The sequence below is a fragment of the Struthio camelus genome, chromosome 2 (genome assembly GCF_040807025.1).
Source record: "Struthio camelus isolate bStrCam1 chromosome 2, bStrCam1.hap1, whole genome shotgun sequence".
Classification (NCBI taxonomy): domain Eukaryota; kingdom Metazoa; phylum Chordata; class Aves; order Struthioniformes; family Struthionidae; genus Struthio; species Struthio camelus.
The window spans coordinates 121823498-121839992 of NC_090943.1; the positions used below are offsets into that span (position 1 = coordinate 121823498).

General features: G+C 39.5%; 1 protein-coding gene across 13 annotated transcripts in view; it reads right to left on the bottom strand.

Annotated features, from left to right (window-relative positions):
• The window catches only part of ZNF521 (zinc finger protein 521), a 232803-nt gene that overhangs the window by 19182 nt on the left and 197126 nt on the right, over positions 1 to 16495 (bottom strand). For all 13 annotated transcript variants that reach the window (XM_068932404.1, XM_068932407.1, XM_068932399.1 and 10 more), the window contains 2 exons: positions 11727 to 11858; positions 8914 to 9029 (listed from right to left, as the gene is read on the bottom strand). In XM_068932404.1, the coding sequence (XP_068788505.1) occupies positions 8914 to 9029; positions 11727 to 11858 (248 nt within the window). The remainder of the gene's footprint in view (positions 1 to 8913; positions 9030 to 11726; positions 11859 to 16495) is intronic.

Consider the following 16495-nt stretch of genomic DNA (forward strand, 5'->3'; position numbering starts at 1 on the left):
TGCCTTATCATCATTATCAGTATCACTTAGCAGAAAAATATTTGCCTTCCTGAGCACTATCATTTCTATCTTGTTTCTTTCTTTGCCTCATAATCTTCTGTCTACTCTTCCAACCCTTTGTCTTTCATTTTTCCTCTCTTCTGCTTTTCTGTATTTTTTCTTCTCTGCAGCAACTTCTGATTTGCTTTTTTGGACTGCAATCATACACACTTCCCTGTTCCATTTGCTAAAATGATCAGAAATCGTGATGTTAATGTTGGCATGAAACGTCACTGCTATGTTTCAGAGTCAACACTTAAAAAGATGAAGACAGGAACAATGCAGCTTATCCCCCCATTGCCATAATTTCATGCTGCTTACAGACTGGAGAGAAAAGACTTCACTTCATATTTGCTTGTTATTTATATATATGTATATGCATATATGTATACATATATACATATGTATACACACACTTTATTATATATATACCTTATACATATTGTGAACTGCACTATATTATCTGATGCTGTACTATATAATCTGATTCTTCAGAAACTATTTAACGTGGACCATACAAGGCAATAAGGAGAACAAATGCAAAATATGGGTTAATTTTTTTTTGCTACTGATTTAGGGCCTTTTCCAAAATAGATTCCTATATTTTATAAAAAAAAAAAAAAAAAGCCAGGCATACAAGAGTATAAACAGGAAGGAGTATACAAAATAAGAACATATATTCATGCATGTATTCATTTGGGCATGACTATATCCACCTTGAAAGAGCATGTATATATATTTTTGTTTGTTTTTGTATGGGTATTTTGTGGATATAGCTCAGTACTAATTTTGGACGTTACACTTAGCTTTTTGCAGTTTTATTGCTCTATAAGTTTGAAATTCTTTTCAAGATTTTCAAGATTAAAATGATTCATTCAAAGGCAATATTAATTGCTTATCTGCTGCACTGACTTAATCAATTAATTCTGCAATTTTATCACCAGTAATATCATTCAAGCACATAAAAAACAAACCCACAATTACGATTCATTTGTTCCAGAAATTTAAGGAACGCTCCCCTATTATTTCTTTCAGCAAGTGTACAGATGATGTTGTGAATACGTTTTTTCCTACTTATTTATGGGAAAAGAATGCAGGAAGTTTCATAGGTTGACTGCTGAATGTAGATTTACAAGTATAATGGAGTATGTGGAGACAAGTAAAAACTGGTAATACTCAGCCCATCTTTGACAAGCACTACTTAGTGAAATCAAAATGGTCACTATAAAACTCTAGCGCTTGGGGCTTGGTGGGCTTTGCAACGTGTTATAAATATTCATGAACTAATGAACTACCCATAGGGAGTGTTTACATTTGAATAGGCCAATCAAAGGTAGGTGAACCCACAGGCTCCAGACCTGGAAATTTCTTATTTAAAAAAGAATTACCATCTGAAAACCTAATATGGCTGTAACACCCCTGAACCTCTAGGGGAGAAGGGGCACTGGAAGGGAATGTAAAGTATTTTTTTTGATATTTAAACTTGTTTGACTTTGAGGCAAAAGGCTTGCAGGAGAAACACTTTGAAGGTATGTCCTTACAGAGCTAATGTGTGAGTGCCTCCACCTTACCTCTTGATAGCCTTTTTGAGAAAATTTGCAAAGAAAATAATTCTCCCTTCTCTGGAAAGAAGTCTGAAGTCTTAGGGACAGAAGCTTGAATTTTTGAGTCATGGAAGGCATGGAAAAGTACTTTATCTGCTTAGGCTTTGAAAATTCCCAGGCACATCCTTTTTGAGCCTTCCCTTTACTTTAGGGAAATAAAATGCAGTTGATACACACATGTGTACATACATGCACACGTGCACATACTGGCGCACACTAGCATACACACATCAAAGGACTTATTTGAAACAGAAAGCACAATAAGGGTTCGGGGGAAAAAGGACTCAAAGTAATACTTGCAATACATGCAGTACTCTTTATCCAGTTCCTTCAAAACATAAGCATTAATTACATTCCAAATATCTCTGGCACACATATCTTCATCATCATCCTCACTCGCTAGATGAGGATGTGTGGTTGAGAAGCAAGTTAGTGCCAGACCTGGCAAATGAATCCAGCTCTCCTGATCCTAGGCATCTGCTCTGACAAAAGGAACCTGACTGTTGAACGCCGACTAAGGCCAACATTACTGAACGTGGTGCCTGTATTTAGGCATTAGAAACATTTTTCTGAAACCTTTAAGGGGGTTGTGGCTGCTCAGCACCCATACTTTTATCAAGGTTCCTAACTTCAGGCATTTATGACCTGATTTCCTGATGTACTCAGCACCACATCTTGCAGTGACCTTAACTGCAGCTGCAGGTGCTCAGCACCTTCTCAGAAATAGGCCATTGAGTTTGAAAATGTTGGCCTTAAGCTTTGATTGTTAATTGGATTTCAGGTAGGCTTCTTTTTAAGATGAGCTGACAAAGTTATTCCCTGCTGGTCCTGGCCTTTGGGGCCTAGAAAGTCAGCATCTATGTTCCTCTCCTCACCCTAAGAGTTTGGGGACCTAGAAATGTCAAAGCTAATCTCCAATTTCACTTCAAAAAAATGTGTTGAGGCCTTTTCTTTGTGAAGAAATCCTCGAAAATGTAACCTCACCTGCGGGTTTGAAAGTTTTGTCCCTGTTTTTGTGCAAAGAGTATAAATTATTCGTGGTCTCCCTTGCTGTCTTACAAGGTTCACCTTAGGGACCTAAATGATACACAGACTCAACTCTTTTGGGGGCATCGGTGGAACGATTCCTATCTGGAGGTAGCTGTACCACTGCTGTTATGGCTGATGCTATTCCCACAACAGTCAGCTCTTTCCCAGCTGGCTCCCAAAACGTCTTTGCCACAGGGAGACGGCCCTGGCCCAGATCAGTTAGCAGTTTTCTCTAGGTGACACCAGAATACAGGTTTGAACCCTAGCTCTGCTGTTGTCTCTAGTAACGGTCTCAGTCCAGTCTCTTAGTTCTTGAAGCAGCCTAGAGGTGGCGTAGTTCTGCTCTGGCTTAAGCCAAGGCTGTTTTAAAATTCAGAGATCTTTGGGAGCATTTTACAATGCTGAGCTCTTTGGAAAATTTAACCCTTAAAGAAAAGTATTAAAAAGTGGAAGATGAGTTCGAACAGCATTAACTTTAGAACGTGTAACTGCTTCAAACTGGACATCAAAAGAGGGACACACATAGATTACGTAAAACCGCAGGACACTCTTCTATGCTGCCTATGGCCCGCTCTGCTTCATTTAAGTTACACTGTCACCTGCATGCACCAGGAACTGAGAAAGTCCTCGTGCTGTTTTAAGTGACATGAATAACATCTGCTACGAGGGCCTCGTTCTTTCTTTCATCCTTTCCCTGGGGAGAGAACTGTGTATTTTGTTTGGAAGAGCTCTGTTGTTGTGGGCTGTGGTTTTGGGGACGGTTTAGAAATCTACATGCTGGTACGTGGTTATGTTAGAGAAGGGATCCTTTGGCACCTGTAGATGCACCTTACCCTCAAAAGCATGAGCTAAGGGTGTTTACAGTAAAAACTGCTGTGGAAATTTGTGCCACACTCTCGAGCCAGCCTGTGAGAAAGATCTAGCTTCTGTGCAAACAGGCTTCAGCGCCCTGATAAAAAGTTCTTGCTATGCTCACAAAGCAGGGCTGTCAGTGTTGTTTCCAAACTCAGCAAACTTTTTAGGTGATCTTAAGAAGTGCTGGACCTAGGCCACTGAGAATATTAAGGACTGAGTCTTAGAGTGCAACTGGCCGAATGTCTGGCCAGGCAGTGTAAACAGCGAGAGAGCAGGTTGAATTTGCGCAGGGTCGCCACTGCTGCTGGGGAACCCTGCTGCCGCTCTCTGTATTAGCTGGAATGTCCTACAGGCTGATGGCTTCATGCCCAGGTATTCCGCGCTGGTGGAGTCCAGACGGGAAGCAGCAAGGGCGTGTATAACCAAAGCCAGGTCCTTTTCAAACAGGATGGGAAACTACCCGGGAGACAATTGCTTCTTGCCTTAGTTTTCCGTGTCTGTAAAGTGGGGACACTTAACTACCCCATGAGCAAATAATTAACCTAATAGCTACAAAATGTTAAGCACATGCTCTAATTCACTGAAAAGAGATAAAATGTTTGCGACTGGGCATAAAGGTCTGGGGAGGCCACATAATCTTGGCTATTGTCATGTGCAAAATTTACTGTAGTCACTGATAAAATACTGACCCTGTACAACTGTCCAGCATTTCTACTGGATATCGGTACCCCTCTGATCCAGTAATTATTTAAAAAGTCTAAAATGAATCCAATCTCTCCGGGTGATGAAATGGATCACATCCCACAGGAGTGCTTCATCTTTCCCGTCAAACAACAAGACAGGTCGTGTTGGCTATGGAAACAAAACTAGAACTGAGGATAGGAAAGGAATGGCTACTTCTTTTCATCAGGGACAAGGGAAGCACAAACATCCATGAGGACATCTAAGCTTAAGTCTGAAGACTAAAGCAAAAAAAAAAAAGAACAGGCACTGGAAATAGCATGAGAACAAGAAAGGGAAGTTTTAACAGGCACAAATGATTTTATCATAATTTATTGAAAATTCAACATTAAGTCAAATTAGTGATAGGTTTCTCTACTTCCTTATTAATTAAAAGCTCAGTATTGTGGATGCTGGAGGGAGAAGACTGTTCTAGTTATATTCACCTTGAATAGAGAGCTATATGGTCATGTTCCAAATGCTGGACTTAAATTTTCAACTCTGGGAGACAAATAGGCAGCCTATTAAGTATGCCTACCTTGAAGATTTCTTATCTGATACCTAGACTGGGTATTTTACTAATTTTAAAGTTTGTTATAAGCTTATTTCTTAAAAGTCCTTATTATATTAAGCATGTGAGACTTTTAGTAAAAAAGAGTTCTGTTTTAAATGAATAAACGTTCTTAGGGGCATATTTTTCAACTGTTTCAGAAGTGTAATACACCACATAGGCTTTGGATCACTGTAGAACATTTAAGTATGTGAGCTCACAACTCAGAACATCCTCAAACATAACTCTGTTAAAGAAGTTTTCCACTTACTTCCTTTCTACGGAGGCAGAAAAAATGTAAAGCTAAAAATTTAAAGCTGGATAAATCACTATGGAACACAAAGGCATTTAAAGGACATGGCAGAGCTGGGAGGAGGAAGGGCTACAGAGACGATTAAAATTAAGGTTTGTGTTTCTTCTCTGAGAGCTGCACAAATTTTATCAATTAGATTTGCAATCAGAGAGAGACCTGAATGGTAGATTAGGCAGTGGTCTGGAGCACCGAGCTCAATCAGTCTAAGCGTTAGTATAATACATTCAATTAAATAATATCTTTCTTATAAAGCCTCTTGTTTAAAAGAGTTTGCACAGAGCTTTAGAAGGTGCTAAAACAACCAGCAAATTCATGTAAAATTTCATTATTTCAGAGTAAAAACTGAATAATGCACGGCAGGTTTGATTTTCAAGGCTGGTAACTTATTCTCTGTTCTCACTAGAACTTGGTGCTAAGGAGACTGTGTTTTGAGTTTCTAAAAGGAGTCTGGAGTGAAGTTATGGAAAACTCTAGAGAGAGTCCTAGTTGTGTTTTTTGTGAGAACATCTGTAAATGAGGGGATAGTACCTTCCCCAAGGTAAGATGAATGCATTATGCGGGGAATCTTATGTTCTTCCCGGGACCACAGTCAGAAAATGAAAAGCAAAGAACTGTACTGGGCCAAATACCAAGTTAAACATCATTATAATGCATTTATATTCTGTATCCATGAATTCACTTCCTTTAATTATCTGCTGTATTATATGCATGGATAGGCCTTCTATGCTATTCTCCTCTGTTCTGCTCTATCCTATTCATGTTCTTACTCTGCCCTACATCCTGAGCATCGTCCATGGCTTCTAATCTGATATGATTAGCATCTCTTGCGCATGGGAGAGGCACTTCAGATGCGTGTTTAAATTAAAAGCAAGGAATTGTTCCTGATAGAGGGAATAAATACACTGTTACACTGCAAGCCCCAACACAAATGGCAATAATGCAGAAGGATAGAGAAACATAACCAGAAGGCTAGCTGCCTGAAAGTTTCCACCACTTCAGCTGGTAGTTAGCCTGAACAAAGTGATGCCTCCTAGAATAGGTTTTAAATGGGAGTGGGCTCAAGATCAGTATATTGTCAGCAAAAGCAGACTCCAAAGGTCAGTAACTATTGCTTTGCCTAAAGTGCTCTGCTGCCCTTTCACCAGCCTGGGTAGGTAAATGGAGGTAAGAGCAGAAAGCCAGTGAACCCAACAAATGCAAATGACATGATGGAACTGCATTTTTTAAAACATGATGCATTCTCACCTGGGATGGGGCTACCAAAATTAATTAAAATAATAAACATAATGAATTAAGTGAATAAGAAAATGAACACCTCTTGTTTTTTGCCAGTGTAAATAAGCCAGAGAGAGGCTGTCCCTAAGGGTATGGAGATGTGGTCTATTAAGAGCCTTCTGCAGCACAGAGCAACCAACACACTGATTGTCACCTAGCCAATGTAGAACATAATTTGTCTCTCTGCAGGGACATCCTTTTGTGCCCTTCACTAGAAAACCAGGTGCCTCAGTTGTGTTGAAGTTTTAATGAACTAGGCTTAGATGGAGACAGCAAAATCTTGCCCTGAGTCTTGGGCAGGAATGAATTTTGAGTGGAAAAAACGTATGATTTAATCATAATAGCAATGCAGAAGGCAGCTGTTTGGGACTCTATCTGTTTTGAAATGAGAGCACATTTTAGGAGAGACAGATACCTTACACTTTGACCATACATGCCACAACTATATGTGGAGCTCTGTATATTTTGTATCTTCAACATATAGTTACTTGTTCTGCTTTCTTTAAAACCTAATCAAGATTCTGCTGTTAAAACTCATTTCTATACTCTTGTTTCTATTTCTTTCCTTTTACAGTTTTCTTTTGCCTACCTCCATCTTCTCTCCTCCTGAAGTTTTTTTTCCTTGTGTTCTGTCTTTCCTAACAATCGCTGCTCTCTCTTTCCGGGCACTGCTGATCTCTCCATCTCTCCCTACTTCTGCATCTTGATTTATCAGTGATGAACATTAGAATTTGTGAAAATTTGTTACACAAAATTAATTTTCCTGAAAAAAAATGGAATTGTACCTTATTGGAAACACTTTGCTACAACAACAACAACAATTTTAACTGAGAAAAGCAAACAAAATGATTGCATAAAAAGTATGTAGTGGAAGAAACAAATACAACAAAATTAGGTTCTGACCTTTCCTCATTCCTCCCAGTTTCTCCTTTATTTCTCCCACCAGTCCAATAACTATCCACACAACTCAGTCCATTTCCTGAGTTCAAAACTCTTCCTGTCCATCACTACGTATGACCGTTTCTTTCCCTCAACCTCCAAGTCCTCTTTTCTTTGTCCTCCTCTTCCACTTTGGATCAGAGCTTGCATACGTTATATGATATGGACAGTAACTGAAACAGGCTTGGGTCTATTAAAAATAGTAGAGAGATACAGCTCAGACACCTTGGAGTACCACAGGTATGGTCCTCCAGATGACCTAAAGGTCCACCTAGACAGAAGGTAAAGAAGGCTATCATGAAAGCTTTATTTCTTATTGTTTTCTTTCAGGAAGAGAATGACAGGAAAGAGAACATTACAGTGCAGTACATATGAATATCAATCTCTCACACAATGAATTGATGTATGGTGTGAACTCTGATTTTTTTTTTCACAAAAGAAATATTTCATATGGTAATGCAAAAAATTAACATCAAGTTTTCAGTATGTAAAACTTTCAGTAAGTGAAATACTAAACAAGCATATGTGTGTGCATACCTCACTAGCCTTTTGCCTCTGTTTATGAGACTAAATCCAGCTGTAGTCCAAAACAAAATTAATTTTGGACACTCAACCAAAGTCCTTAGAGATGGGGGCCCATGCTATAAAAACTATGCTGAAAACTCTTGAGTAAAAATACTCTTCATTCAATATAAAAATCACAAATCAGATGGGGGGAAAAGGATTACTGTACAAACATTTTCCCTTGTTCTATCCCTATGGATCATCTGTTAGCAAACAGAGACTTGGAAAATTTGGAGTCAAATATTTCTTCTGATTTCCTCTGTCAAGGCATCATAATATTTAAACACAAACCAAAATAATTTAGAAACAATTCTTCTGATGTCTCAGAATATCACAACCACTTCAGGAATATACACCACCACTTCTCATTGCTACACAAGCAGTGCAGAAAGTTAACATAAAACAAATAATTCCTTTAATCAAGCTTGTTTTCAGATATTGTTCAATGTTTATTTCCTTCACTGGGTCCTTTTGTTTCTCAATAATGAACAGTAACACTACAAATCCAACGGAGAGCACAGAAGGAGATAGTGTACCTTTCATATGGTCCTAGTTTTTTTTTAAGTTGGTTTTTATGGAAAATAGGTTTGGCCACCAGGTAAACTAAGACACATTTTGTCTGTTTTTTTTCTCCATCCTACACTGATACATCAATGCTTAGCTTCGGACACCCAGAGACAGAAGAATGCACTATTCCCCGTTTTACTCCCTGGGTAAATGTTTTTTGGATATCAAACAGAAAAGTAAGATGCCCATTTCTCTCTCCTCAAGAATATCTTGAGCTACACCAACCTTCTAAGCAAGAATCCAAAGGCGGCTCCCAAAATTCAGGTCTCTACCAGGTTGTTTTCTGCCAACAGCTTTTTGAAGTGCAATGGACGGAATTACCTGCAATTTCTCTTGTCTTTCCCCCATCCCTACTATGATGAGGAGCAAGCATCAGAGCAGATCACGGCAAGCAAAGCTTTGAACTCAGCTATTAAATACACAGTGCTATTATATTCTCCACGTAACAAGTGTGGTACCTGCAGCTCTGTTTGGAAGAAGAACTTCTGTGGACACTGTGTGCAGTCATAGATCTTGTCCTCTTGTCCATGGGCTGAGAAAATATGCTGCTGCAACTTGTTTGCTTGGACAAACACTGAAACATTAGACAAACAATGAGCTTTTCATTATTTCATATCACAAGTGAAGAGTTTTTTATAAACAATTTCCCATTAACACTCAGCAACTCCAAGAGGTAAAATTAAGCCGGCACACTCTGATTTCACATTACACTGTTGCTATAATATAACCAGCACTATTTAACTGCAGAGTGGGATCCTTTTTCATTTTAAATGAATTGAAATAGATGTCTGGTTTAAAAAAAAAAGAAACAAAAAAGAAACAAAAGGAGAGCTAATAGAACAACCAATGAAATTTAAATTTAAAGATTTAAAAATGCCATTTTCTCTTCAAAATTATTTCTTCATGTGTACTGCACTTTGATTGAACACATACAAAACTTATTTCCTAGCAACCAACAGGTTTGAAAAACATAGATGCCAAAGCTCTGTTTACTCTCTTTGCCTAAAGTTAAAGCTAACAAACAGCTCTGTATTTAAATGTGTCAATGCTAAAAATTATATCCCACAGCTACACTGGGGCAATGTCTATAAATGTGAAACAGAACTGCAGGTAAATTCTCTTTGGATACTTTAAGATCAACTCTGCCGACACACTGAATGCAAGGGTTTCAATAATATAAACATGTTCAATTTTAATGACTACAAAACAAGGCCCTAAGACTGTGTAACAGTTTACCTAGGAGACATACTATTAATAATTAAATTGTATATGCCAGAGGCAGTGTTTGGGTTGGCAGCACTGACTTCTGATGGATGCCTGGTGCACTGTGACCTAAAAAAGTTTGCATCTACAATATTAATCTGTATAGGCAGGGAAAGGACTTATTAAAGATACTGGCATTTGACTTTGACTCCATTCCTAATCATCAAAATTATTCTAATTGCAAGGCAACAAAAATATCAGAATATTGTTCTTCTGAGTCATACATTTTAATCACATTTCTCATTAGCTTGAAAAAAACTGCTCAGATTCCATTTTCCATATAAAACTTATATTGGTGATTTTTACTTCTTGTTAATATTCTAGCAAGACACACTGAAATAATTTAATGGCATATTGCTAATAAAACACCATTGTTTCTGATTAATGCTCAGTGTCTATTTACCCCATGAGCAAAAAGGAAAAAATGTTTCACACAGATTGGAATCGACTTATCTCGATACTCCTTAACATATTTTACAAGGCTACTGCCTCAAACATTAAAAGACAACTTTTATCAGGAATCTCGCTCACATGGAGAATCGTCAGTGGGTACTTTAGAGATGCATGCATTTATATTTTGCATTTACAAATGACCCAGACCTGGAACTCTAAGACCCTTGATTCTAAGACCCTTGATATTAGACTAAAAGAAATCCCTTCGTAACAGATGTGTACACAAAGACAAGGGGAAAAAAAAGTAGAATCAGTAATAAAACTAAACGACAAAGAACTGCCTAACTGAAAGAATTACTGAACACAGACCCCTAACAGGCAAACTGTTTACAGCAGTACTCTCCACGCTCAGACATTACTATAAGAAGCTGTGCAGTTAAGATGAACTATGTATTTTTTTAATTTTACAATTCACAGAAGGGTGTGAAACCTGAACACAATGAGGTAATAATCATCACCAACCACCGTATCTGAGAGACAAAAAATTTAACTTTAATATTGCTTTGTAGAGTGCATTTAGATTTTATTGGGAGGGGCGCTGCCAACAAAGAGGAGTAAAAAGAAAGTATTAAAGGGTCTATTTGCCTATCAATGAAAATCCTTCACTCCCATTAATGTAGAACAGAAACCTTGAATGGCTTCCAGAATTAGTATGCTATTGATGCAGGAATACCCAAAGTGTGTTTTGTCATGTTTGTGATTATCTTTGATTTGGATCTTGTAAAGCAAAACTGTGCATGTAAGCTACATATTAACGCTTATGTTTTAGGTTATCATTTTACGAAACATTCTATTAAGAAGTCCTTAAAAACACACACAACAACTCTGTAGGCATCCTTTTAATGTGTTTTCATTTCCAGCAACAGCATTCTTCTGTTTCTCATTATGGCCCAAACATTGCAGTGCTTAGCCCTACTGGGTCAAGTTATTTTCTCACTTGGGTTTTACTACTGAATAACACCACTGACTTGGGGAGCATTATTCCATACTTGGACTTGTGTTAGGGGAGAGCAGAACTTGACTTGTGGCAAGACAGCATGATTGCTTTCTAAAGTACATTATAAGGGTGTTTTTTCTCACCACAAGCCAACAAACACACGCGAGTGGGCTTTCTTAGTCGTTCAGGGGAAAATGTTGGAGCACAGGCTGTACCTAGCAGCCCTTGCCCTCGAGGCCAAGTTCTGCTCTGAGTTATATCACTTAGATGAAATAGCCACAACTTCAAAGCACAAATTTGTGGGCAGTTTTAACCTTGGCAAGCTTGGAACATGAAGGTGATGAACGTGATACACTGGAAGGTAACAGACTATCACTTCCACAATTGTAAAAAACTCAAATTTCCAACAGATGAGCTTGAAATGCAGTTCTTACAGATGAATGCCTGACCTTCCAAGAAGATCAGCTTTCTAAATGATTTCTAATCAGTATTACAGTGAGCAGAAATCTAATCCTCTCTCCTAAAACTGACCAAAAGCCAACACACGACACAATTATAAGTGGGGAGTTCTGCACATGCACATGCAAGATACAGGGAAACGCAGTGATCACCTCCTACCTGTAAAGCACACTGGACATTTGAAGGTGCCCCCCATGCCTTCAAAGCTGTGCTCTATCAGATGGCACTGAAGTTTGGCAGGAGAGTCAAAAGTCTGATTGCAGAGTTTGCATTCATGGTTCAGTCCTTCATCTGAGGGAGAAATCAAGAGAAAAGTGAAATTCACCAGGCTTGTTACCAAAGAGCAAGTCCAACACGATCTATGAACTGATCAGATGTTTCATTTTTCTAAGCTCAGGCAACTGGATGTCCCTCAGCATCTATGGCTGCTGAAGTGTTCTTTTATCTGCACAGTTTCAGAACATACAAAGCTTAACTGGGCATTAAAAGCATAGATTTTCCACATACAATTACCACTGAACAGGATAGCAGAGTATTAGACTTCAGTAGGAAATGATGAGTGGGACGAGGAACACATCTCTTGGCAGAATCACGCCATCACAGACGAGCACATTTTCAAAGCAGTGCATGAGGAATTTAATGTTCATCACACATCATCCCACCTATCAAAGGTAAAAACTGTGAGCTCACACGTTTTTGCTACTCTAATTGACAGTGGCATTTCTCGTAACCAGTGGGGCAGGTGAGGGGATTTTATACCCTCATCTAACTCCCTCCCTCAAGTTTCCAGTCTCGCAGGCAAGCACAAAACCTTTTGCAAGCTGCAGGATTTCCCAACTGCCTTTATGACAGCCCTAGATTTTTCCTTTTTTTGTAGTTTTCCTCCTAAGAGCTCAAAACAGGCCCTGAGTGTTTCCGGACACAGCGTTCCCGTCCATGTCATCTGGCTTTAAAACTCTTCCCATTCCCTGCTGCCGGCTCCCTGTTTCCTGCCATTGTCCTCAGCAGGCCCTTGCCTCGCGCTCGGGGCCCTTCTGCAGGGTGCTGCAGGATTCAGCCACTCCACCATGAGGGCAGTCAACGGCTGTCCTACTTAGAAACAGTTGCTAGGTAAGATGTGGCTTCCAGCCCTGCTGCAGAGGCCTCAATTCCCACAGCACAGCTTAGAAAAGGTCCTTCTGTATGTCACTGGTGTGCTACACAAGTAGCATTGATCTCACAGGTAAATACTGTATTTGATTATTAAAAATCAAACAGGAACAAAATGCTCGGCGGCTGGTACCTCGCTGTAACGTTTCTCAGGTGAAAAGGAGTGATTTAGGAGAGCACCCTGCCCACCCCAAATACCTAAATATCAAGCTGTCGACCTTCTGCTTAACAGAGTGCTGCCTGCAGTGATTAGTAACCATAATGACTAACGTTCACAGTTGGCAATTGCTGTAGATCGTGAGAGGAAGCACACGTAGCAGATACAACATTTTGTATTCTACACCAAAATTCTCCCAACGAAATTGAAGAAAACACGACAAGATGCTTGTGTAACCGAATGGGGTCACACGTCCTCTCAAAATGATCCTTAATAACTTATCAGAATTGAAAAAATTTCAATGGTAGCCCTGAGCTTTCACTTCTCATTAGACTGAAAGCTAAATTTAGCCTTCATGTAAGTCACGGCTTCTTTAGCAAAGGGTAGGAATTTGTAGGCTTTTAGACAGCACAAACTTAAGCCACATAGTGGTATCCAGTCTGTATGTGGGACTACTGAAAATTACAGTCATACAGTTTTCTAAGAAGTTTAAACATTCCTAATAACAAGAAGATAAGGTGCAGAAGAAAATCAGCAAAACCATAAGAATTACACAAGGTCAAGGAGGTTTTCCTGTGGAGTAAACAGGTAAAAGCACATCTAACTGGAAAATTTTATGCCTTGACAATACTCCTTAACTCAGGAGCTCTCTCTACATTAAATAGCCAGTTCTCAAAACGTTCACATATATGGTATTTTTGTTACCTGTTACGGTAAAATTGTGTTTTCCAGTTGGCAACTTTGAGAGAAGTTTTAGACCCTGTTTTGGCTCTATAAAATGGCCACATGCATGTTTCTCTTACTTTTCTGTCTTCCTGTCGATCTTAATGCAACAGAATGGTGTCACGGGTATAGACAAACACACAGGAGCTTCGTTTGTGTGATCATACAGCAAACTGCAGAATTCCTTTTGTCCTCTACATAATCCTTCATTGAAGCAACGTTCAATTATCCTGTCTGACTCCACACGCTGAAGAGCGATCACAAGGGTGTGAAATGGCATGTCTGCTTTGGGAGTCGGTTGAGAAAAGGTCAGTGGTCCAGCTGATCCTGTGCTCCACAGGCTATTGCCACTGAGGTGCTGATTTCTGTTACCAACAACACACAAAAGAAATTTGCTGCTTTTGACTCCCAGCCTGTGTGACCAGGTACTAATTTATAGCTGGATCCACTGAGGACAGCCTTCAGCACAAACTTAGATAGGGGCTCAGGTCAATCTCAGCTGTTTTGCCACCACAGCCTCTCTAGAGAGACTAGGAGATCGAGGTGGATGATCACAGCTTGCTGATGTACATGTTTCACCTACCTAGCCACACCAGGAGTTGAGCATTGTTTATTAAACGTACTCTGTGCAAAAGACTCCCGAGGCAGATATGTAAGGGGATACCTCAGCTAGGTGACAGCTTTTGTAACTCTCTGGAGATAAATTAGCAAACATTTACCAAATACTTGCTCTCTATTTCCTTAGCAGGGATAGTCTGAGTGGATTCTCAAGAACTGCTCAGGATTTTGCATTTTCCACCATCGCTGACATACCCTTCCAGTGTCCTCTGCTTGTGTTACTATGGACAGCAGGCAAGCATGGCTTGCTTCAGCACCACGAAGGGCAACAAGAGAAAAAAGAGTCTGAAATGCAACAGTGAGTACATGTAAGAGAGATGGTCATATTCTGTAAAGCAGCCTGTACACCGTACTCTCCAAACAAGCAACCTACATCCATGGGTTCTATATCCAGATCCTTGGCATGGTCATTACAAAGTAGTGCTGAAGAAAGTGCAAATCCCCACAAAGGATAATTATGGACTGGAAAGCCTGTGGGGTGAAGTTTCTTCATCAGACTATTTGTGCTGATACACACATTCAAAGCAATTAGGACAAAGGGAGCTCCATCTCAGGATCTTTCACCTGTCAAGGTGACGATAATTGATGCCAAGTCTCAAATCACAGAGTTACCATTGGCAAACTGTAAACGAACCATGCTAATCATTCTAGAGCATGGGAACATTGAAAGGGGATTTCTTAAGGCATTCAAAACGAAAAAGGCTTCCTAAAAAGAAATATTTTTATACGGAGCTAGAGAAGAAGTCAAACAGACAAGCCTTTTTCTTTCCATTACCTTAGTTAATGAAAAAAAAGTAGGAAGAAAGGCATGTACTCCTGATGTCGAAGTAAACCTAATTCTAGCTTCACTGTATTTGCAGTTGTTCAGGAAGAATTGAACCCCATTAAATGTGACCCTGTTGTGTTTCCAATATCACTCAGATCTGAGGTGATCTCCTGGTCACAAACATCAAAACCACTTTGATTACTGTATGTTGCAAATCCGATTTTCCTAAAGGCTTATAAAGAAGGGTTTGAAAAATCCCCTCACCCACTCGCCTGGGGCAGATAGGAAACTTCCCCAGGCAAGAGACATCAATTTGTGCAGAACCTAAGCTTTCTCTTAAAAATAAAATGTTTCTAGTCTCACAGTTCTAAAGACCCTATTTGAAATATGACTACATTTGTATAACTAATGGAATTTTTTTCCCTAAATTCTGCTGTTGAGGGAGTTATAACCTCCTCCCCTCACACTCGTTTTCACCCTTTTTTGCACATCACCTGCTCCGCACTACATCCTTGGAACAAAGGGCAAGGTTCCAGTCCTTGAATTCAGGAATGTGATACCAGCATAATTTAAATGTAACGGAGACAGTTAAGGTTACAGTACTGGCTCAAGAGCCAGGAATGCTGGGGTCTGTTCCAAACTCTGCCACTGACTTACTGTATCACCTTGGGCATGACAGCATGGCCTCCATTTCTCAGATTACCCATCTCTAAAGTTGAGGTGTTAATTTTTAACTTTTACTTTAATAGGTCGACCTAATTACTCTCCCTTAAGACTTTTAATACAACTGGGACGGAGGCGCTGGAAAAGAGTCCAAGACGAGCTGCTGTCTGCCTTTGAAAATATGTAAGATACGTGTCTAGGTACACAACTGCCTGCTTGCTTGGGCCACACAGCACTGCAAAAGGATAAGGGGGTACAGCTTTGTCTCTGCTTGGCTCTCCAAAGAGAATCTAAACACATGGTCAGCATTTTATCTCCCACTGGCATGAAAGAGCCAGGGTGGCAGCTCTTGCATAGGTGCCAGATGTGGAAAAAGGATGCAAAAGGCTCTGTTTGCACACTGGCCCCAGTCTAGCTCTTAAAGTTTAGCAAACAATTTGATAAGGTGCCATGAAAGTGCGAAGTATGATATCATTAATAAATAAAGGACTGGTGACATGTCACATTTTCAGTTTCCATTTGGAATAAATCTGAAATGGAATGGAGCGTCAGATACAGTCCAGGAGGCTCTTCCCTGCAGTAGGGAGCTACTGCTCTTTGCTGTTACTCAGAGAGAAAAAAAAGGGGGGAAAAAAAAGTGCTGAACAGCTTTAAAAAATTCAATCAAAATAATCTGCTCTTTGGAAAGGTGGCGGCTGACAGTAATTGGAAAATACTGTCTGACTCATTTATTAAAGTGAGATTCAGAGTCAATTGATTTAATAACCATTAGAATATTCTATTAAGAACATAATAGGTTGGCACAGCCCTATTTTTTATTAAGAGTTATAGGTAAGAAATAAGCAATGCTAT